Source organism: Nilaparvata lugens, chromosome 8 (assembly GCF_014356525.2).
Source record: "Nilaparvata lugens isolate BPH chromosome 8, ASM1435652v1, whole genome shotgun sequence".
Classification (NCBI taxonomy): domain Eukaryota; kingdom Metazoa; phylum Arthropoda; class Insecta; order Hemiptera; family Delphacidae; genus Nilaparvata; species Nilaparvata lugens.
The window spans coordinates 35,206,281-35,231,183 of NC_052511.1; the positions used below are offsets into that span (position 1 = coordinate 35,206,281).

Genomic DNA, 24,903 nt, shown 5'->3' on the forward strand with positions numbered 1-24,903 from the left:
TTACTATTTGAATTCATTAAGAGTCTCCAATATCTTCGTTTCGGAAAAGAAGAAAAACATAAGATTTTTATTAGGAATTGGTCATTGTTAATCCAGCCCTAAACAAAACTTCAAGCTACTACTAGATTCTAGATTCAATTCTTAGTGTCGATTGCACAAAAGCCGGTCAAATTTTAATCGTGGTCAATTCCACAAGAACCAATCAGAGAAGCCCTCTTTCCAAAAAAGCCTTTTCTGATTGGTTTTCGTTGGAATTAATCACGGTTAAAATTAAACCGGCTTTTGTGCAACCGGGCCTTACTGTCAGATTTGCTTAAAAAATACCAGATTACAAAAAAATCAGATTTACACAGACACTGCATTCAAGGTAACAACATATAAGATAATTTATACTGGTCTGGGACTTGGCCCTTGTTTTTTTTTTGTTGTTTTTCTAGGGTTAATTGAGAAGTATAGATTTCAAAGCAATGCTGACAGTTTGAATTGAATCTCTGTTATTCCACCATCTCTATACTTCAACAACAACTTCTACTATAACCACAAACTATGATATCAACTATAGTGAGTTCCACGTTATAATTGCAGTGTTTGATTAGCATTCAACAAAGTGGATAGCGCTATCTCTTTCTCGCTTTTCTCTGTTGCCAGATCGTATTTTAACAATGTAGATTTAATAATTAATCAACAAAATATTTCTTCTCAATTATGAAGATCCATTATGAAATTATTGAAGAATATAATTTATTATTTTAATATTACATTGATAAACCTGTATCAGCTACCATCTTTAGGTCTCCTATCTTACTCCACTGCCATCATAACGTGGATCTCACTATACTTGTACTATACTATAGTGAGGTCCACGTTAGAATGGCAGTGTACGATTGACAATACTGTTGCTGTCCTTTTCTATCACACAACAAAACAGATAGCGCTATCTCTCATCGCTTTGCAATGTTGTCAGTTTGCCAGAATATTTTATTTTTACTTTTGACACTGACTGTACAAAAGTAGACAAACAATTCTCAGCCGCTATTTTTTCTTTATTCTATCAAAATACTTGAGTACATTACACAAGTCTTATAATTGATTTAAAATGTATTTTTGAAACAATAAAATAATTCTTAGACATTACCATATGAGAAATACAAATTGAAATACCCAGAATGACATTTTAAAAGTTGATAACTAACCATCCTAGACTCTATCCATGCTTCAGTTAGGCTACACGTATAGATTAGACCTACTCGTACCGATATAAATAATACTGAAAGGCTATTTCAGAATTATTTCCATTGAAATTACTCATTTTCAATAGGATTTCATTTTCTATTATCTTTAAAAGAAATCGGAGAAGAATACCTACCAAATAGCCTAATTTCTGTTGTTTTGAAATTCAAACTCTTGTACCACAGCTTTTTAAATTAGCCGCCATTTCAGATTTGTATAAGAATAAAAATCTGATCTCAGTTATGGAAGCAAATTTTTGAATCAAATTATGAAAAAAATATATTTTCTTGATTAATTTGACATTAAATTGATTATTTTATCAAGGAAATGATATTTATTATTAGATCAAATTTAATGGGATGAATTGAGTAATGCTGTGTACACTCAATGGTAAAATGGAGAGACTTGGCAACGTTTTTCTCCTACAGTATCTTACTTCACTGCCGTTATAACGTGCACCTCACTATACTACCACAAAATACAGCAGAGTAGTTTTACAGCATACATTATAGTAGTTTTTCTTGTACTACATAAACACATTATTAATACTACGGTACTGATGATGTAGATTAAACCAACTTACAAACAAAAACTACTTCTATGCCTACTCCCAAAAAAACTGGAAATAGAATAGCTCAAATTTACCTTGAGTGACTTGCCAGGTTTGAAGAAAAAACACACCATTTTCTCAACTTCTTTTAATAAACCTTATGGGCGGATTTCGGTCGGGCACAAGCAACGTATTGAACACCTGTTGCAACGGTTTCTCGTTCTCAGGATACACAAGCTGGTAATGATACAGTATCCTGGAAACCATCAGTATCAAATCCTGATCAGCAAGTAGCCTTCCGGCACAAGATCGAATGTTGGCGCCAAAAGGCATCAGAACGTATTTCCTGACCCTTTTGGCGTCTTCGCTGAGGTCAGTCAACCCGTCCGACCATCTGATGGGGTTGAAAATGCGTGGATTTTTGAAATACTGTTCGTTGAAGAAGTGGACGTTCATGTTGATGTGAATGTTGCTGCCCTGGGGGATGTTGTGGCCCGAAAGTGGCAGATCTTTCTTGAGGATTCGGGCGATCTCGGTGCCAATCGGGAAGAATCGGAAGGTTTCCTTCACTGTTCCACTCACCCACATGCTTTGGGAGATTAGTTCTTTTGTGGCAGGGGCGCCTTCTGACATGAACTTTTTCACCTGCGAATGAGATAAAAAATAATTTATTTTGAATAATACAAAAAATAATAAGATAGGAATTGAATCACTTTTTTGCTATAAAAAAGAACGACTAAGTTAGCATTTAGAATTTTTACAATAAATGAATTTATTCACTCTCGCCGAAAGATCTCGTTGTCACAGTGAGTGAATAAATTCATTTATTGTAAAAATTCTAAATGCAAGTCGTTCTTTTTGATAGCAAAAAAGTGATTTCATAATAAGCAGTTCGTGATGGAAAACAACATTGAAGAATAAAATACCTATTATCAACTAGTGGCCTACTACTGTTCGTGGTTGATTATATAACACAGGCATTTACAAATGAATTTGAGTTAGTCCAGTTCAACGTTTACAGTGACTGTCATTAGTTCCACAAAACCGTTCATATTAAGGCTGGCCACTAACGGTAGAACATTCATGCACATACACAGTCGACTTACATTGGTATGTCACCACAGCTGTCATCAGCGAAAGGCTTCTGACATGAAATAAACAACCAATAACAATGAATAAACCACTGGAAAATTACAAATTATGACGTAAGATAAATAATTTTAAGTATTTATCGGCTAATAAATATATTTCTATTTCTAATTCAACCTTAAATAGAGCAGCTGAGGAAAAAATAAACAACAAAAATTGAAGATACAAAAAACTGATCTCAAAAAATTTTGATCGAAGCGTATTGCTGTGATGACACAACAATGTAAGTCGACTGTGTATGTGCATGCTTGTTCTAGCGTTAGTGGCCAGCCCAAGAATCTAGAAATTTTCACTAATAAAGTGAACAATTTGAAAAACTATTCAACTGCATGCTATTTGGTCCGGTAAAACGTTTAGCTTACAGTGGCCTGTTTTTAGTTTTAACAAAGTTTTTTTTTAAATATCATAGTACCAGTATATAAAGATCCATTAATTATGTTTATTTATTTATATTTTTGATGATATGTCATATTATAAAGAGTTTGTAATATGTCTTGAATATTCTAAATTGGCAATAAATGAATTGAATGGAAAATTGAATTGAATTTATCCCAATTACTAAATAAAACATATTGAAAAAATATATACCATACAGAATAAATAACGAGACAATCCCCGAAATTAAAATATATTTCTGAAATCGTCGTTGATAATTCTTTTATAATTTGTACAAAATAATAATGAAATGATGCAGATCATTCTTAATCAGTCATGCAAGGGTCTGTTTTGCATATTATATGAGGACAGGTAATGTATGGAATTGACTCTCTATATTTAATTGAAATGATAGGAATTCTCTCCTACACGTAATTGGAAATTCATAATAATATTGATGCAATTTTTTCAAATTCAAATAAAAATATTCTCTATTCCAGAAAATGCATATATACAATAATAAATACAATTACAATAATTGTAATAGAAATGTATGGGATACCACCACAAAGACATCTGTGAGTAGGGGCGACTACGACTACGACTACGACTGGGGCGACAAGGGTCTCTTCAAGATTGCAAGAGGCAACGAGTGTGACTTTGAAAAGTTCATGACTGCCGGTCTGCCCAAATACAAGAAATAAAGTCCAAAAAGTGTCTTAGATCATTCCATAAATTAAATATATCTTCCTTCTCTGTGATAATTCCTTGTTTTGTATATTCGCCAAAAGTAGGTTCGATAAGAATTGATATTGTGGAATCCAGCATAATTGATTAATTTAGAGTATAAAATCAACCTTCAAAATTCAAAATTTTAAATCATCATTTCTGGACCGAAATCAGTGACGAAGCAGTGTGTGACTATATACCTTATCTTTTGGACAACATTAACATTTTATCAAAATTTTTGGAGAGAAATAGTACAGGCTTAGCCTAGTTTTTTTCCTCAATGTCATAATTGTATTATGATTATAGTATTTTATACAATAAATAAATAAAATAAATAAATAAATAGGGGTGAGTTCCGGTTAGCCTGTCGAGGCCTGCATAAGCAATAAAGAAACAAAATGAGGAATAAAGATTTTCGAAATGCTACTAACTATACTCTAAGATAAATAACTAAAAATTACAAATTAAAATAACTAAAAATCTGGTGTGGCGCACTCACACAACTTTCCTTGCCGTTATGAAAATGTATCACCTGACGCTTGTGTTCACGCGCATCTCAAGTCTACTATTCAAAGATCCGAGCCAGCTGGTGACAGGACAATAACGCTGGAGACACACGAAGTCTGCTATCTCTTCATAGTGAATGAATGATTCAATAAATCAACAGTGCCAACAGTTTGCAATTGAAATAATAACATTTTCTCGAATTACGAGCTTATTTTAAATTTTAGGTGAAAATGTTACTGTACATTAATTGTAGAGATTTTCATGCTTAATCTTCTCTACTTGGATTTCTTTGTTCAAATATTGTATCTGAAGCCTGATAATTGCGGGAATCTTAATCAAACTTTGCATAGTTGAGGCGGAGCTCCTGGAATTTTTACAGATATGGGACTTGTGGCAGTTGATAGAGCTTATCAATGACTATTTTAGGTATGAATTTGATCAAAATCGTGGAGCCGTTTTCAAGAAAATCGCGAAAAAACCCGTTTTGGACAACATTTTTGCCATTTTATCCGCCATCTTGAATTGCATTAGATCGAAATGTTCGTGTCGGATCCTTATATTGTAAGGATTTTAAGTTCCAAATTTCAAGTCATTCCTTACCTATATGGTAATAGTGCAAGGAAAGTAAAAATAACAAAATGATTTTATCATTGTTAATATTGTACTATAATATTACTGCAGGCCTATTATTGCTAAGTATATTGTAAATAGTACTGAAGCTAACAAAATTCTCAAGAAACATAAAGGCCAGAACAATAATAATTATAAATGCAATTAATTCAAAGGAAGTATCAAGAGATCTGAGGACAATGTGTCAAATTTAACAAAAGCGAAGCTTAAGGTGCATTTGAAGAGGTCATTCTGTTTCTCGAGACGTACAAAACAAGTACGGGTAGCTAGCCTACCCTACCAGTACTTGACACTTCACAAGAGATGCTTCACTTCAGCTCCATTTTCTTACAACAAAGTAAAGGAGTCGCAAGAGAGATTTGAAAGCTAATTGACAAGAATTAAATCTTGAACTGATCTCTTAGGAAATATCCTATCCTATTATATTAAGCGAGCAATTTCTGTATTTTTATATTTATATCTGGTTATTTATGTTCAACGGATCTCGGAAACGACTCTAACGATTTTCACGAAATTTGGAACATATAGTAGGTTTATGATTAAGAAGTTCGATAGCACAAGGTCTCATCCTTGGGAAAACTCGCTGAACGACATTAAAAGGATAATTCATCCTTGGCTGAAACAGCTGTGAATAGTAAAAAAGTGAGTATGTGAAAAATCAAAATATCACATCCCCGAAATTCATAAGATGACGTATAGCCAGATGTGAAATATAAACACGATCATTTCAGAGAATTGTGTTCTGTTTATCAATAAATACAAATAACTAACGAAGCTCGGTGCCCCGATATTTATATTAAGTAAGCAATTTCTGTATATACCTGTGTATTTATATGGTTATGTGGTTAACTGGTTATGTGGTTATAAGGTTATATATGGGTATATATACATGAATATATATTATATTATATTAAGCGAGCAATTTCTGTATTTTTATATTTATATCTGGTTATTTATGTTCAACGGATCTCGAAAACGACTCTAACGATTTTCACGAAATTTGGAACATAACATAGTAGGTTTATGATATAAAAATTCGATTGCACTAGGTCTCATCCTTGGTAAAACTCGCTGAACGACATTAAAAAGATAATTCATCCTTGGCTGAAACAGCTGAGACTTTCGTTGTCTGTGGATATATCGCATCCCCGAAATTCATAAGCTGACGTATAACCAGCTGTAGAATATAAACATGATCATTTTAGAGAATTGTGTTCTGTTTATCAATAAATATAAATAACGAGCGAAGCTCGGTGCCCCAATATTAAAATATATAATTTGTAGTTATGGTTATCCATCTTGTTTTCACTAATATTATTATTATCATTATTTTATCTTTATAACTGAAGACAGAAGAATACGGTACTTCAGTTTCCGTTTGGCTTGAGAATGTGCAACACCAGCACGAAACGGTCGCCACACCAAAGAATGTGAGTGTTTTTCACTTTAAAGTTATATAAGAATACAATAGCAATAAATATAATATTTGATAGTCACCAGGTTTTCAACTCTTGTTAATTTATATGGAAGCAGTTGGTTATTTTGTACTCAATATGAATACATTTAATTGACAGCCATGTTGTATAGATGAAGGTATAGATCAGGTAACCTGAGATGTATTATTTGAGCTTGCATTGATATAGTTACTCAAATAATCCATAATTATTACACGTTGAACTATGCCATAAAAATATTATACCGGTTTAATGTAAACGAAATTATTTAATTTCAAATAGATTGATATATTACATGTAAAAGAGCTAAAAATAAACTAACACTGATACACATTAGGATATATTATACTGATTTATCATTATAAAAACTTATTTTATAATACTATAATTTTTTTCTTCTATGAATCAGCGTGGGGAATTCAAACTTTGTTTTTTTGATGGTTGATGCTAAGTTATTTATGAATATGAATTAGTCTTTATGAAATTCGGCGATTAAATCAACTTTGTATATCACCTCACTACCGTCGTAGCATTTACTCGTCAACTAATTTAGACTTTTTTAATTTCAGACTTCGGACTTTTAAGACTTTCTCGATTAATAATAAACTCTTGTAGAAGCCTGAACACAAGTACAAACAAAATCCCATTAAATAAACTTATTTTTTCCTGTAGTGAAAAGTTTGAGAGGAATAAGAAGCTTTATGTTATTGTTATTGGAGTAAGCAGCTTAAGAAGAACTCCAACAACAAGATTTGAGTTGTCACATTGAATTACTCGCTTCTTGCTTTAATTTATTGTTCTCATGAATGCTTCATGACTATGTTCACAACAAAATGTTCCTTTGACACTTGAATTCCCATGAGTTTAGATTGATTTAAACTTGTGTATCCTATACTATTAAACGAGCAATTTCTGTTTATATATCTGTATGTGACCGGATCTCGAAAACAGCTCTAACGATTCTCACGAAATTTGGAACAAAGTAGGTTTATCATATGGAAATTCGATTGCACTAGGTCTCAACCCTGGGATAACTTGCTGAAGGACATTAAAAGGATAAATACGTCCTTGGAAAAACAGCTGCAATTTTGTCGTCTCTGTCGATACAGTAATGGAAGTGAGTGAGCGAGTGTGTGTGGGTTATTCCTCAGCTGATTTCACGAGAACAATAATTCAGCAAGAAAAACTTATTCTTGTTTTTTTTCCAGAAAACATGTTTACTTCATGTTCATTCCATAAATTTATGAAAGTCAAAAATAGTAACTAGATGCTGTATAGACATGCTAATAGACATAGTCTATTAACAAAAATATTGTAGCAAACTTAGTATATGATTCTGAATCGAATTCAGAATATAATATCTATTTGTAATTGATGATTTGTTTGTTTGTAGTATACATTTGAAAAAAGGACAGTTTTGGGCATAATCCTGTTGTGCCTCCTCATATAACTGTAAAAATAATTGTACGACTGAAAGAATGAATAAATAAATATAAACTATAAATTCAATCTTTCGTTACAAATTGTCTATGCTGTTACACTTCTGAGCGAAGCTCGCGGTCCCCCGATATTATTTATTCATATTTATATTCATCCATTCATTTACATACCGTATACAATACATGTGAAAAACAACAGGCATTCACCAAAAACTGCTTTAAACCTCATTTGATTCAAAATACACGGTCTACTGTAGAGGATTAATAAAAATAGAAATCTAAATATCATTTTAAAAATAGTTTAGTCACAACATGTTTTGGGAATATATCAAGAATTGATAATGGCATTATATTAGCCGAATCAAGTTGTGAATAAACAATTTTAAAAAGGGTAGGCCTACTTGGATTTCTATTTTTATTTATATTCAAAAGTGGCCCAAAAGAGAAAAATACAGTCTAGAGGTTATTCTTTATTCTTTATTTATTCTTTTTTACAACTAGTAGTTCTGTGAACAGTAGACCTCGCGCAGCTATAGACCAAAGTCTCCTCTAATACTGTCCATCGAGTATAAACGACTGTTTGAGTTGTTGTATCGACAATGCTAATAACTTGATGTAAACAGCTATTCTACTATCATCAGAAGCTTACCTAGTTGAAATCAGGGAAAATTTGGGAGAAAATACTATGCTATTTCAAGTTATCAATAAATTGCATGCCTCACTGCATGCAATTAATAGTCCACTTAACAGCTGTTTTTCCACTAAGTTACATTGAGATATTGAATTGCATGCGTCATTGCATGCGATTTATAATCCACTCGACTTCTGATCTTCAATCATCGATAATTCTATAGTTTGATTTTCACGGTAATATTGGCGTTCGAAGGAGTCTCCTTTTCCTTTTGTATTATCCTTAAAATACAAAATTTCAAAAAAACCGTATATATATACGTCGACGCGAAATTCAAAGAGGAACATACCTGTCAAATTTCATGAAAATCTATTGCTGCGTTTCGCCGTAAATGCGAAACATAAATATAAACATAAAAACATACAAACATGAAAAGAAATGCAAATCATCGACTTGAATCTTAGACCTGACTTTGCTCGGTCAATGAAGCACAGACCGGGAGAGATAAACTAAGAATGCCTCTTGTACTATGTATAGTGACAAACAATATCTATGTATAGTGACAAAGTATATTTTCAATCACACCGTACTTCTGAAAACTCATACAAGATAAATATACAGTAGTACTTAATACTTTTGAATACTCACTTCTTGGTAAGCCTTCTCTTGAATCTCTGGATTGATAGCCAAGCAATACAGGTTGAACAGCAAGGAGGGTACAATAGTGCTCAATCCATCTGTGTGTACTGAGAGCATGATTGTGGTTATCTCTTTCTTATTCAGCTTCTTCCGTAAGTCTGTAAGGAACTCGAACCTGAAAAGAGAGAGATTCAGATAATTTATCTTGAAAAAAAAGAAAAAAATTGAGTTGCCATTTGTGATCTACAGGAACTAAACTATTGAACAATGGATTACCTAGTAATATTGTAGAGGAGAGGCACAATATGGACTATTTTTTATACTAATTTATGAGATCGTTATGGGAAGCAAAAACTAGGAATGGAGTGGGCCTGGATCATCATACACATGGAAAACTAGGTCTGATCAATCATTATTCTATCCGTCATACTTGCAGTGTTCCAATAGTGTTGAATGCAATATAGGCCTACGGTCTTTTGGTTACTAAATGAAATGGATGATTTCTTTCATAATGGAACTTCTGAAGAGTATATAGTTATTAAAATGGAAAATACATAAGCTTCAATTAGGGCAACTGAGATTTCAAATAATATTTTAAAAAAATGTATTAATCTAATTAACTAGTATTTCTGTGAACAGTAGACCTCACGCAGTATTCTCATCCACAAGTACCTGATTGAAACTATAGACCTTATGGAAATACAGCAATAGACTGGCTTCTCCACACATCTATGTAATCACTTGTCAGTTGATTTATGATGAATAATTCTATAGTCTGATTTTTACTCTAATATTGGCGTATGAAGGAGGCTCCTTTTTCCTTTTATATTATCCTTGAAATGCAAAATTTCCAAAAACCTTGTATATAAGTGGACGCGCAATTAAAAAAGGAACGTACCTGTCAAATTTCATGAAAATCTATTACCGCGTTTCGCCGTAAATGCGCAACATATAAACATTCAAAAATTCAAACATTTAAACATTCAAACATTTAAACATTAATATAAATGCAAAACCGTCGACTTGAATCTTAGACCTCACTTTGCTCGGTCAATTAAAAAATTGTATTAATCTAATTAATGAAATCAGATCTATTTCATTAATTAGATTAATACAATTTTTATAAATATTATTTGAAATCTCAGTTGCCCTAATTGCTTATGTATTTTCCATTTTAAAAGCTATATACACATGGAATATCGTATGATCTTTAAAATATTACAGTAGGCTATAGTTAATCACAGATTTCTACTAATATTCCATCACTGCAGTGTTAAGACTACATAGATAAATTCTGTTTAAAATAAAAATAAAATGTTTAAATTATAGCTCACACAAGGGCACTGATTATATTGTCCACATTTATTTCATGGTACAGTTCCTCCAAGATTCATGATTGGAAAATTTGACGAATTTTGTTTACAAATTTGTGAATGGAAAATTCAAACTAGAGCCTTACTTCTCCTTCCGATTCATCTCCAATGAGCATTATGAAATCACATTCCTGAACAGGCATCATTCTTAGGAAAAATATTCATTAAAGACGTAGAGAGGGATTTTTTGACAGACAAAAGATACTTATTTCAAAAAAAAAATCAATTTACAATGTAAAAATTAGTGTATTCATGAGGTTGTTTCTATTTTCAATATAAAACAACAAAAAAGAAAATTAGTGTATTCATGAGGTTGTTTCTATTTTCAATATAAAACAACAAAAAAGAATAAAAACAACTTCATGAATACACTAAGCCAAATAAATAAATATTTCATTGTTAATGAAATGATGATTTTATTTATCAGAAAAACTCATAATACGATATTTTTGTAATAATACAATTGGCTACACAAATAAACAATTTAAAGTTAATATTAATGAATCCTTCTGATTAAATTACACTTATGCAAAGCTTAAAGCTTGACCGCATATGGGAGTATCTACAAAATATTCAATTATCAAAAAATATTCATTTTAATAACAGTTCATTACTAATTGAGAAAAAAATAATTATAAGAATAAAAGATGACACATTCACTCGATTTTTGCACTACCAGCTAAATGAAAATTTATAGAAATTGCATCCAATCACAAAAAAACAATAATATTCATGAATTATAAACTATTTTCACACTATTTGTTCAAAATTTATCATATTGGGAACCATCAATCAGTTCTTATCAGAAATCTAAATCTAAAACTACAGAATAATTTATTATACAATTATATTATACATACTTACTACATCTTTGTTACTCAGATTTAATAGGAAAGTCTTCAAATTACGTTTAAAAAGCTGTGGTGAGCCACTATATGCACAATGGATGAGGGCAGTTTGTTAAAATGCTTATGGGTACAGGCCTACAACATTTTTATTGAACAAATATAATGCAATTCAACAAAAAATTCAAATGAAATTCTTTCAACTATCCAGGTGATTTGTGCGACTGAAAATTAATAGGTATTGACAACAGGGTGAACAACTAGAAGGAAAATGTCTTCAAGGTGAATGATTGCTCATTAATTAGGACTCTTGTTTCATGATAGAAATATAAAATAAAATTCAAACGATTCACAATGGTACTGTATAGACGTTTAAAAATGCGAAGAATGACATCAACAAATTTAAAAAATCGCAAAAATATATACTAGCTTACCTGTCATTAGGAATATCTCCTCTGTTCTCACTCATAACTTCGTACATTTCATCATAAGCTTTCTCCATTTGATACTTTGTCCCATTCGTTATCACATCTTCTGCCTTTTCAAGTTTGATCCACCTATAGAACAAAACTTTGATTATTATGTAACGCTTAGAAATATTCGTAGATACATCTTAAGATACAAATAATATAGACATAAATGACATAATATATCTGTTTAGTTGGACTGTATGATGCAGTCTCCATGTAGCCTACCATATTTAGACCTGTTATAAGTTAATATAAATGCTATGGAAATAGATCATGAATTTTATTTCATGAAAATGCAATAGGCTACTCTCATTAATTTTCAACATATGGATATATTGCCAATATTATTCAATAATTACTACTGAATATTGATATGATTTCATCAATGTAAAATGTAGAATGGATATGCACAGTGTCTAGTGTGATAAATTTTATAATTCATTTATTTAAAGTATTCTTTAAGTTGAGGTCTAGTATGGGCCTAATTATTATACTTCTAATTATTTATATTAATAATTGATGAATAATCAATTCTAAATTATTAAATAAATAATATTTCTAAAATATTGAATACTACATTAGTACTGTAGCTGAAACATAATTATGTCGTGATGAAATAATTCAAAAAAGGTACTCAGATTTATATTCAAATGTAGCCCTAAAGAAAAAAAAGACAATTAATATTTCTGTATTCATTGTCAAATAACTATGCATATAGGGAAATGATTCTATACAGAGAAATAAGTTTCTTTAATGGAGCATTTTCTAATGGAGAAAGAATATAAATTATATAAACTTACTTGGGAGTAGGGAAGTATTTGTAGAAAGGAAATGAGAACTTTAGTAATCCAGATAGGTAAAAAACTTCCTTATTGGCTTCAATAATTTTCTCAGCCAATTTTTCCATCTCGCCATTATCCAGGTACCCCAGTCTTCTATCAAAGCATGTGATACCTGAACTCTCAAGAGCCCATTTGCCGAAGAGCATTCTCAAATCTTTAACCTGAAAAAATAAAGAAATTATTGATAGAATTAATCACATCTATTCTATTATAGGTCTATTATTACACGTTATATGTTTGAAAATATAAAATTATATCCATGAAAATACAAAACGCAACCAGCATTATTTCAAAGACGATTGCAGCTTTTAGGCTACTTCCAACATTAATATTTCAACACAAAAATAATATTTTTTATATTATATATTATATTCTTTTAAAATAATAGCTCATCACTCAACAAATGAGATTCAACCATTCAAAAGATGAAATATTATTGAAAAAATGATTGATTTAATCGAATTTAGTTCAAATAAAAATGTAGTTCAGTTGCTTAAGATGCGTTTACATCAAAGTTATTAACAAAATGTATATTTTTCCGTCCTCATAGATTCTATTAGATTGGGCATAACTTATCATACACATGATGTGCATATGTGTTTGTCAAGCTCCGTTCAATCTAATAGAATCTATAAGGACGGAAAAATATACATTTTGTTAATAACTTTGGTGTAAACGCATCTTTTAGTCTGCTATTAATAAACTATGAACCTATATTGATACTGTAGTATGTATACTATCAATATTATTATATTGTAGAATCAAAACTATGTATTCTTTGTATACTGTAGACCTATTATGATTGAAATAAATCAATTATTGATGTAATCTTTTAGATGCAGCACAGGAAAAATAATAGAGCTGTGTTCTTCTCGTCAGTGGTTGCAGCATAAGAAATGTTGCTGTTCAAACAGTTTCTTATTCTTTGAAGTATATCAAGCATGCTGTTTATCAAACCTCAAACATTTCTCCAGAGTCTCTTTTCAAAAATCTTTTGTGAAAATCATAGCTCTATAAAGTGAGGTACACGTTATAATGGCAGTGGAGGAAGATGGGAGAACAACGTTGCCGATCCTCTGTCTTGTCAATGCTCTCTATAGACGGTAGCTGATACAGGTTTATTGATGTAATATTGACTGTTCATTATAGTTTAAAATAATCGATCATATTCTATTAATTTATATTATATTATATTTTTTAATAATTCCATAATAAATTTTCATTTTTGAGATGAAATATTTTGTTTATTAATTCAATTCTAAATTGTTAAAAGTCGATCTGGCAACAGAGCAAAGCGAGAAAGAGATAGCGCTATCCGCTTTGTTAAATGATAGACAAGGATAGAAATACCATTGTTAATCAAACACTGTCTTTATAACGAGGACCTCACCTCTATTAAGAAACTATAATCCTATCGATAATGTAGTACCTACGTTTACTATCAATACTTTATTATGTATACGTAAACCTATTATGATTGAATAACTAATTAATGTAGTAATCTTTTGGACTAATATCATAGCCACCTCTAAAACAAGGCCGCGGCCTACGATATTGCAACGTCGCAGTGTAGGCCTAGAATCTAATACATGATTGGTGAAAAATATTTAAAAAAATACTAGCTGATCTTCTTCACTAATCATGTATTAGATTCTAGGCCTACACTGCGATGTTGCAATATCGTAGGCCGCGGCCTTGTATTAGAGGTGGCTATGCTAATATAGACTTCAGAAAAAAAAGAATATCACATCTGTATTCCTCAGTTGATGCAGCTTCAGAAATTTTGTTGCTTGAACAGTGTCTTATTCTTTTAAATATTACGCATGTTTTGTATATCAAACTTCAAACATTTCTTCAGAGCTTCTTTTAAAAAATATTGAGAAAGCCTTTTGTAAAAATCATAGCTCTAGATTTTTTCTTTTGATTCACTGTCCACTGTAGAGTGCACAGAGTGAGCTCTGAGTTCTCATAAACACGCACCACTAACAAACTTCCAACATTTCTTCAGAGCTTCTTTTAAGAAATATTGAGAAAACCTTTTGTGAAAATCATAGCTCTAGATTTTTTCTTTTGATTCACTGTCCACTATAGAGTGCACAGAGTGAGCTCTGAGTTCTCATAAACACGCACCACTAAAACTTTCTCAAAAGCTTGTGCCTCCTATCCAGAGTTTAAACGGTAAGTTTAAATCATTAATTTTGCATAATTCAAAGTATCAAGTGAAATTATTGTATCACTTTTTGCTATTAGAATTTTTCAATAAAAAGCAGTTCGTGTTGGAGAACAACATTGAAGAATGAAATTATTGGAATAAAACAGTCACTTACCTGACCATTATCGTCAATCTCATCCCCCAATTTCTTAATAATATCATCAAACACTCCATCCTTCTTCACCGACAAATTCCTCAGTCCATAGAAATCAAACATGAACCCCTTAATGGCTGACCTTAGCCTATACCATTCTTCGCCATTAGTATTACCCAGTCCCAGAGACATATCAGACTTTTTCCTGTACAACAGAGTAGTTTCCTGTAGTGGAACCACAAACGGTCTTTTATCCTCGTTATCTAGGACTGTTTTAGCATCCACCGGGTCGAAAAGGTGGATAATTGTTTTGTTTCCGAACGTTTCACGCACTATGGGTCCATATTTCTCGTACAATTGCTGGAGGACCTCGTGGTATTTCAAGATTTTCGACTTGTTAAACATGTATTGGTAGAGGTTGCCGACTACCGGTAGAGCTGTTGGTCCTGGTATCTTTTTGAGACTCATTTTTGGGGATAGTGGAAGTGAAACCTGAAGAAGGAAAAATAAAAATGAATAACTCCTTTGAATCCAAACAAATAAAATCAACTATACAATAAAATAGAGAAATATAAATTTGATAGGCTACAATAGAAATGTTAAATATGAGAAATGAGAATGATAATGATGATAATAATCCAAAATATAGAGAATTTCAGAAGGCTCGATCATGACAGTTATACATTCTTTATTTGAAAGGAACTTGTTAGTTATAAATAAAGAGAATATAGAATAACTTTTAGTAACTTGGAAACAATGTATAATTATAGTATCTTTTCGCACACACACAAGCCTAGAGCTCATCTTCAGCAAAAAAAAAAAAATAAAAAATAAAAAAAATACTCTGAAGGTGCCTGATTTTCCAAGTGAAATAATATATAATACTTTTTTATTACTGGTCTTGTGAGGTTGAATGATATTAAACATGATTCTAATGCATGGATTAGGAAAGACCTTATTCCTTATTGTACCAATAATCTTATTATACACTTATAAACTTACAGTTTGATTTATTGCAATTTGACGAATATTAGGTTTGTTGCAAATAGAATGTATTCAGAGTAGTCTATTTAATATACTTTATAACTTTAGAGTAGCCTATGAGCATGAATCATTATTGTCCATCATAGGATGGTAATTTCAATTTCTAAACACTATTATGTTCATTTGTTTATAGTACCGTTACTTGCGTTTTATTAATTATAATTAAACTTATGTTTATTTGTTTATAGAAGGCTACTTGCATTATTAATTATTATTAAACGAAAATCTCAATTAAATGCTGTTTTTGATTAATTTTCATCTAGCTGTTTACCCTGTTGTCAATATTTGCAGTGTAGCAGGAGTCTTCGGGGTGATTTACAGCATTCAATTGGGATTTTCGTTTAATAATAATTAATCATTATCTATAGCATTTGAACAAATAAAATTTCCAATTTATTCCCCCTGTAGACTTGCGTTATCAATATATTATATAAATTATTTTTGGGAAAGCAGGAACGAGAGCAAAAAATAAAATATATCATAAAATGCCAGATATATTGAACATCTGGTTGAAAGGATAGGTGGAATGTTACAATATTCATAGTGCTATTTTATTAGAGAGGAACTCCACATTACCAAGCCAAAAGTGAATTTCCAAAACCAACATCCCAAGCAGGATTGGATGAATTTGTTTCCATATCGACCACATGCATTTAACAGAATAGTAGCTGTCTGTCTCTTTATTTTCCAAAGATAACATGTGACATAGCTATTTATCAGGAATATTTCGATATACATATTCAACTCGAGCTCATTCTTCAACAGATAGAGCAACAGATAGATCAATGTCGAATGTTATCTTATTTTCTCAATAGCCTACCACCCATTTATCAAATTTTACTTGCTGATGTTTTCCTTTTCAAATTTATCTTATTGTGCATTCCAGTCTACCCATAGTAGGTACTGTATACCGTCAAACAATTTCCTATTTCCTGGATAACCATATTCTTGAATATTACCCCTCTAACATACAATAACTCAATGCCTGGATCTCCTATTTTTATCTAGATAAAGGAGCTTCTCGATTTCAATCGACCTGATAAATTCAAAACTTAGTTAATGAGCTGACTTTCAACAATTCTGGTGTTCAGTTTCATTATAATTTCAGAAATTGGAATTTAATGAGATGATAAACAATACCATACAGTTTGGCTTTTCCAATGGAAATTCAGAGATAAAAGCTAAAGTTTTTACCATATTTTTATCAGAGTATAAAACGTTCATTACCGTAGACTACTAACATTATTATCTTACATTATAATTTGAAGTGAGAAATAAAATTTGAACTAGTGATAAGCAAAAGTAATTATTATATACAACTAAAAACACTTCACTCATATGGGCTACTTTTGTTCAAATTATTAAAAACAATATAAAAACTTGTAGTACCCTTTATTATTAAAAATTTTGAAATATTTCAACGACTAGTTTCGACCTTAACTTGTGTTCAAATTATCGACCTAAGTTATGATCGAAACTACTCGTTGACATATTTTAAAGTTTTCAATAATAAAGGGTACTACAAGTTTTTACTTTCCTTGCCCTACTACCATAGGTAAGGAAAGTATTGCTTTCCAAAAAAAATTAAGGTACCCCAATTTCAAGTTTTCTATACGTTTCAAGGTCCTCTGAGTCCAAAAACATGATTTTTGGGTGTTGGTCTGTGTGTGTGTGTGTGTGTGTGTGTGTGTGTGTGTGTGTGTGTGGTGTGTGTGTGTGTGTGTGTGTGTGTGTGTGTGTGTGTGTGTGTATGTGTGTATGTGTGTATGTCTGTGAACACGATAACTCCATTCCTAATTAACCGATTGACTTGAAATTTTAAACTTAAGGTCCTTATACCATGAGGACCCGACAATAAGAAATTCAATAAAATTCAATTCAAGATGGCGGAAAAAATGGCGGATAATTACTAAAAAACCATGTTTTTCACGATTTTCTCAAAAACGGCTCTAACGATTTTCTTTAAATTTATACCATGGATAGCTATTTATAAGCCCTATCAACTGACATGAGTCTCATTTCTGGGAAAATTGCAGGAGATGCGTAATATTCTCGAGAAAAATGGCGGATAATTACTAAAAAACCATGTTTTTCACGATTTTCTCGAAAACGGCTCTAACGATTTTCTTCAAATTTATACCATGGATAGCTATTCATAAGCTCTATCAACTGACATGAGTCTTATTTCTAGGAAAATTGCAGGAGCTGCGTAATATTCTCGAGAAAAATGGCGGATAATTACTGAAAAACCATGCTTTTCACGATTTTCTCAAAAATTACTCGACTGATTTATTTCAAATTCATACTCCGTATAGTTATTTATCAGCCCCATCAACTGGCATGAGTCTCCTCTCTGGGAAACTAATGGGGGGTTCACCCCATCCTTGAGAAATGTACTCTGTAACCTCCTTCTCGTGCATGAGGTAGGTAGGTAGAGCAGTCTATAAAAATAACACATAGTCGAGATATTTCATCTGTAGAACAGCTGTTTTGACGACTTTTAAAAAATCATCGGATTTCACAATTTACACAAAGGAAAAAGTACTCTGTAAACAATAATTATATACACACATATACAGTAGTCCGATCGTAGTTTCAAATAATTATGTTGCCGCCAATCGTCATTATGTTATTTCTCTAAATTATTATCGTTTAAGAATGAGGCTCCCAGTTCAATGAGCAAGGAAAGTTGTGTGAGTGTACCACACCAGATTTTTATATTGTTTTATTCATTATACAACTACTATTATTATATGAAGGCTACCAGCTAGGTAGTTCGGAGGCCATGAAAATTATTTTCAATCATATTAAAAAATTTAGGCTGGTATTCTATTACAGTGAGAGTGAGAATTATTAATAATCCCTCTCAATCATACCAATATAACTTCCAAACTATATTTACTATAATATGATGAGATTGTTCTATTTTCAAAACTTTTTAAATTACAGTACTAACTTTTCTTTCTAGGGCTACTAAATTGATTTAAACACAATAAAAGTTATCAAGTACCCTTCTGTTTTATCACAACACAACTAGCTCCAACTCTCTTCAAGATATATTTTCAAGCTCAATCACTTGAAGAGTTGAAACTGGTTGTGTTGTTATGAAATAAAATGACACTAGATTGCTTTTATTTTGTTTCATTTCTGAAATCTACAAAATCATAATATGCAAAACATCGCAGTAGCAAACATTCATTTATTTATACAGTAGCCTAAGTATACATTATCAAAATGATAGGGAGAGGAAAAATAAGGTAACCTTGTGCTATTCCTCTCCCAAATTTACATAACACATAGTCCGGAACAGGTCAAGTCTTGTAGTTCTTCAATTCACAAAATTTTCAGTCCTCAAGTATTTTCACAAAATACTCTTCAACATAAAGAGAGTTATCAAAATATAAACGGAATCAACAATACTTTAATCAAAATTATACAGTTATATTAATCTAGAAACTCACCTTATAGAATTAAGCTACTTGATCACTTCACACACAAACTTTTAAATCAACAACGAAAACCTGATGCACTTGATCCCTTACCCTGCACCATAGTCATAGTTTCTGATTCTATCAACTAGCACTGGCTAACTGACACTACATAACTTCAATTGATGACAAATAGGCACGCGTGTTTGGGTGTGTGAGAGAGAAAGAGAAAGAGAGAGTGAGAGAGAAATGATAAAGAGAAAGTGGGGAATGAATTGAATGCATGGAGGAATCATAAGATAAGCTAAGGGCAAAGGTTTGGATATAGTACCTATCTATAGTCATATCCACTTTAAACTGTCAGAATTCGTTATAAATAGCATCAATACTACTTATTCAACTGATTCTGACATTTTGAAATAAATATCATTTTAGTAGTTGGAGACATATATTCATTGTAGGCCTATCTTATCTGAAAGAGCATTCTGAAGCAAACATTACGAGGTGGAGCATATGTTAAATTTTAGACCTCTTCAAACTTTCATAATTAGTATTGTAATGACAATGATTACAGTGAGCTGCCGTTATATGGGAAAGGATCAAGAGTTGATGTAAAATCACTATTTATTAATAGCCTACTGTAATATTAATAGACAGCATTAGTAACGGTTCTAATCAGGCTATGTACTTTTCTGTAATACAGATACGTATTTCTAATGTATAAAGGATTTTTTGACAACATTTCAAGTATCTTCATTTTTGGAAAGGTTCCACAACATCTAAATATTCACACTACAAACTTAATTATAGAGTTTCAATTTAAAATATAACTTCACTTGTTCAGCTTGACTTGCTACTTTCACTTTTTGTGTAGTTGAGAAGTTGGTATTGTGGTTATTTTTGACAATTTCTCAGTCTTTTTATTTAATATTCAATTATAGAGATTTACTTTGATCTGTGAGCATTATTCAAATGAGAAGCTTTGATATACAGTACTTTATAAGGAATAAATAGGTACTTAAAGTTCGAAGCAGATCTCGCTATTGTTATTATTGAAGTCATTGAGTTGAAATAGTATTGTGCCTGACCTTTTAAAAGATGATAAAGAAGATAATTTTGAATAAAATTTAGAATTTAGAAATAGGTCGACACATCTAGAAAACACCTGAGTCTATACCTAATTCATGCAGGTGAACGGGCTAGAGTCAAGAAAACTTCAATTAATCTTGCCATGCCTGATTTAATAGGTTTCTACTATAGAATAACACTAGAATTTGAAATAATTGTAAAATACAAACAGCTTCAATAAACATTGGCAACTAAAATCGAACAACAGAAACAACAATTTCCTGTTACTTTGTTGACATTCTTCATCTGATTTGGGGGCGCATTACTATCCCTTGTTCAGATAGCAAAACGTCACAAAACCAAACAATATCAGTCATACAATAACAAATTAATTTCAACATGAAATTACTCAAGAAGAAAAGCCCATTGAACCCAAATTTCGTCGATAGTAACCCATATAACCCATTTCATAATAATTTTGAATCCCCACTTTTGATTGACATTCTCGAATGAACCTTTGTTTCACTACACTGCACTTTCGTTGGTCTGTACGTTGCTTTATCGTCGGGGTTACAGTACCTTGTTTTTGGCGGTGAACTTTTACCGGTTGAATTTGGCTTGACGGCGACGTCCTCTTACGTCCCTAGACCTGTCGTCTGAACGGGTGTCTTGAAGCGGTGTTACATAAAGTTGCGGAACCAAAGGGGGGTACATGAAGTTGGTTTGGGGACACACATGAACCGCTGTAAATAAATGTATTACAGCATTAATTTCTAACTCTTCCTACAATTCATCAAAAGCTAAAACAGGAGTTATCTATTGATTACAATTAATTAAATTCTCTCATTCTATTTGAATCCTCATTTTATATAGATTTTTATCTTTAAACTACTGATTCTTTGTATCAGAATTAATGGATCTTTCTTCACAAATAATTCAAAAGTTCTGTTATAATTTAATAAATTAGCGTTCAGTTAAAAGCCTTAACGCCATGAGAAAACACAGTCAGAAAAATTAATAATCCCTCTCAATCATACCAATATAACTTCCAAACTATATTTACTATAATATGATGAGATTGTTCTATTTTCAAAACTTTTTAAATTACAGTACTAACTTTTCTTTCTAGGGCTACTAAATTGATTTAAACACAATAAAAGTTATCAAGTACCCTTCTGTTTTATCACAACACAACTAGCTCCAACTCTCTTCAAGATATATTTTCAAGCTCAATCACTTGAAGAGTTGAAACTGGTTGTGTTGTTATGAAATAAAATGACACTAGATTGCTTTTATTTTGTTTCATTTCTGAAATCTACAAAATCATAATATGCAAAACATCGCAGTAGCAAACATTCATTTATTTATACAGTAGCCTAAGTATACATTATCAAAATGATAGGGAGAGGAAAAATAAGGTAACCTTGTGCTATTCCTCTCCCAAATTTACATAACACATAGTCCGGAACAGGTCAAGTCTTGTAGTTCTTCAATTCACAAAATTTTCAGTCCTCAAGTATTTTCACAAAATACTCTTCAACATAAAGAGAGTTATCAAAATATAAACGGAATCAACAATACTTTAATCAAAATTATACAGTTATATTAATCTAGAAACTCACCTTATAGAATTAAGCTACTTGATCACTTCACACACAAACTTTTAAATCAACAACGAAAACCTGATGCACTTGATCCCTTACCCTGCACCATAGTCATAGTTTCTGATTCTATCAACTAGCACTGGCTAACTGACACTACATAACTTCAATTGATGACAAATAGGCACGCGTGTTTGGGTGTGTGAGAGAGAAAGAGAAAGAGAGAGTGAGAGAGAAATGATAAAGAGAAAGTGGGGGAATGAATTGAATGCATGGAGGAATCATAAGATAAGCTAAGGGCAAAGGTTTGGATATAGTACCTATCTATAGTCATATCCACTTTAAACTGTCAGAATTCGTTATAAATAGCATCAATACTACTTATTCAACTGATTCTGACATTTTGAAATAAATATCATTTTAGTAGTTGGAGACATATATTCATTGTAGGCCTATCTTATCTGAAAGAGCATTCTGAAGCAAACATTACGAGGTGGAGCATATGTTAAATTTTAGACCTCTTCAAACTTTCATAATTAGTATTGTAATGACAATGATTACAGTGAGCTGCCGTTATATGGGAAAGGATCAAGAGTTGATGTAAAATCACTATTTATTAATAGCCTACTGTAATATTAATAGACAGCATTAGTAACGGTTCTAATCAGGCTATGTACTTTTCTGTAATACAGATACGTATTTCTAATGTATAAAGGATTTTTTGACAACATTTCAAGTATCTTCATTTTGGAAAGGTTCCACAACATCTAAATATTCACACTACAAACTTAATTATAGAGTTTCAATTTAAAATATAACTTCACTTGTTCAGCTTGACTTGCTACTTTCACTTTTTGTGTAGTTGAGAAGTTGGTATTGTGGTAATTTTTGACAATTTCTTAGTCTTTTTATTTAATATTCAATTATAGAGATTTACTTTGATCTGTGAGCATTATTCAAATGATAAGCTTTGATATACGGTACTTTATAAGGGATACTGAAAGTTCAAAGCAGATCTTGCTATTGTTATTATTGGAGTCATTGAGTTGAAATAGTATTGAATATTCAATCAATCATTTATTTTCCAATATATTAAAAAATACAGGTATGCATCTATGAGCACACATCTGTTGATAGTGCTGTACAGGCCCTATATTGTAGGAGTCAATCTGTATTATTATCAATTACATCCTTCATCAGCCAGATTAGTTTATTCAATTTAAGCTTATATATTTTGAAATATTCATGTATTTTTAAAATCCATTAGTAAAATTGATTGGTGAATAAATACCTAGAGGAGCACTAAATAAGAAAAAATATTCCTAATCATGAACAATGCCATCCACATTATTGATTAATAATAATTGTTTTTGTGAAATTATTGTGAATTATTTTTTAAACTGTCGGCATTTTTTTCTTCGAATGGATGGGAGCAAACATCTATCTCAATATTACTTGATTACTTTGTTTGTTGTCAATGTTCTTCTATTCTTCTATTATTTTTATTACATCTCTGTTAATTTTGTTAATAACAACTTAACATTCTCAATCTGTACTCTTTTGTTCTTGTACATGTACATAATATTATATACGGTAATTACTTTTCAATTGAACTCACTACTGGCGCTAGAGTGTTACTTTTGCCAGTAGAGCCAAAATAATTTTATTATTACTTTGCTTAATATTATCACATCATGATCTTGTTGATTATGAATTGTACTGCATAGCCCACTTCTAAAATTTTGTACTTTTGTTAACTTTATTATTGCTATTGGTGAATAAATACCTAGAGGAGCACTAAATAAGAAAAAATATTCCTAATCATGAACAATGCCATCCACATTAATGATTAATAATAGAAATAGTATATTGAACATTCAATCAATCATTTATTTTCCAATATATTGAAAAATACAGGTATGCATCTATGAGCACACATCTGTTGATAGCTCTGTTGATAGATCTGATAGATCTGTTGATGTATATTTAATTTATATTCGTGATTCTAGAAATGTCTGTAAAATTATTTGGCAGATAAAATTTCAATTTTAATTATTGATGAATATCATTCGAGCTTCGACCAATTTTTGTTTTAACCTGTCTTACCTCTTGAATGGATACCTTGCTTCCATGTTTATTGCTTCTATGCTTGAAAAATACGATGTAGGTCGTAATTTTATATTAATTTTCGAATTCCTGGAGATTGAAAGAAAAATAGTGAATGAGTTAACTAATTTATAGTAATTGATGGAAAACATAAAAGGAAAGTCAACATGATAGTAAAAATTGGAAGTGAAATTTGTAAAGAAATAGGCTACTTGAAGAAAAAAATAAAAATAAGAAAAATTTTGATTGAAAGAAAGAAAAATAGTGAATGAACTATCTGATTCATAGTAATTGATGGAAAACATAAAAGGAAAGACAACATGATAGTAAAAAATTGGAGTGAAATTTATAAAGAAATAGGCTACTTGAAGAAAAAAATAAAAATAAGAAAAATTTGGATTGCACACAAGAGAAAAGATATCGTGGGAAGTTATAGATTAGGAATTGCATTTGTTCAAATTCCAATAAACAAATATTTATTATTCAA

The 24,903-nt window shown here is 31.2% G+C and overlaps 1 protein-coding gene across 3 annotated transcripts; it reads right to left on the minus strand.

Annotated features, from left to right (window-relative positions):
- Nucleotides 1-1,913: 1,913 nt before the first annotated feature.
- LOC111048261 (probable cytochrome P450 CYP44) lies at nt 1,914-22,494 on the minus strand. Of its 3 annotated transcripts, XM_039434646.1 has the most exons (7): nt 19,681-19,826; nt 18,336-18,344; nt 15,191-15,663; nt 12,822-13,024; nt 11,986-12,108; nt 9,343-9,508; nt 1,919-2,425 (listed from the first exon to the last, which is right to left on the minus strand). In XM_039434646.1, exons 3-7 carry the CDS (start codon nt 15,635-15,637, stop codon nt 1,919-1,921), a joined length of 1,446 nt encoding a protein of 481 aa, XP_039290580.1. In that variant the 5' UTR covers nt 15,638-15,663; nt 18,336-18,344; nt 19,681-19,826. The 3 variants fall into 3 exon arrangements, with proteins under 3 accessions (XP_039290578.1, XP_039290580.1, XP_039290579.1); XM_039434644.1 differs by lacking the exon at nt 18,336-18,344 and having other exon boundaries at nt 1,914-2,425; nt 15,191-15,661; nt 19,675-19,858; XM_039434645.1 differs by lacking the exons at nt 18,336-18,344; nt 19,681-19,826 and adding an exon at nt 22,332-22,494 and having other exon boundaries at nt 15,191-15,661.
- Nucleotides 22,495-24,903: the final 2,409 nt, after the last annotated feature.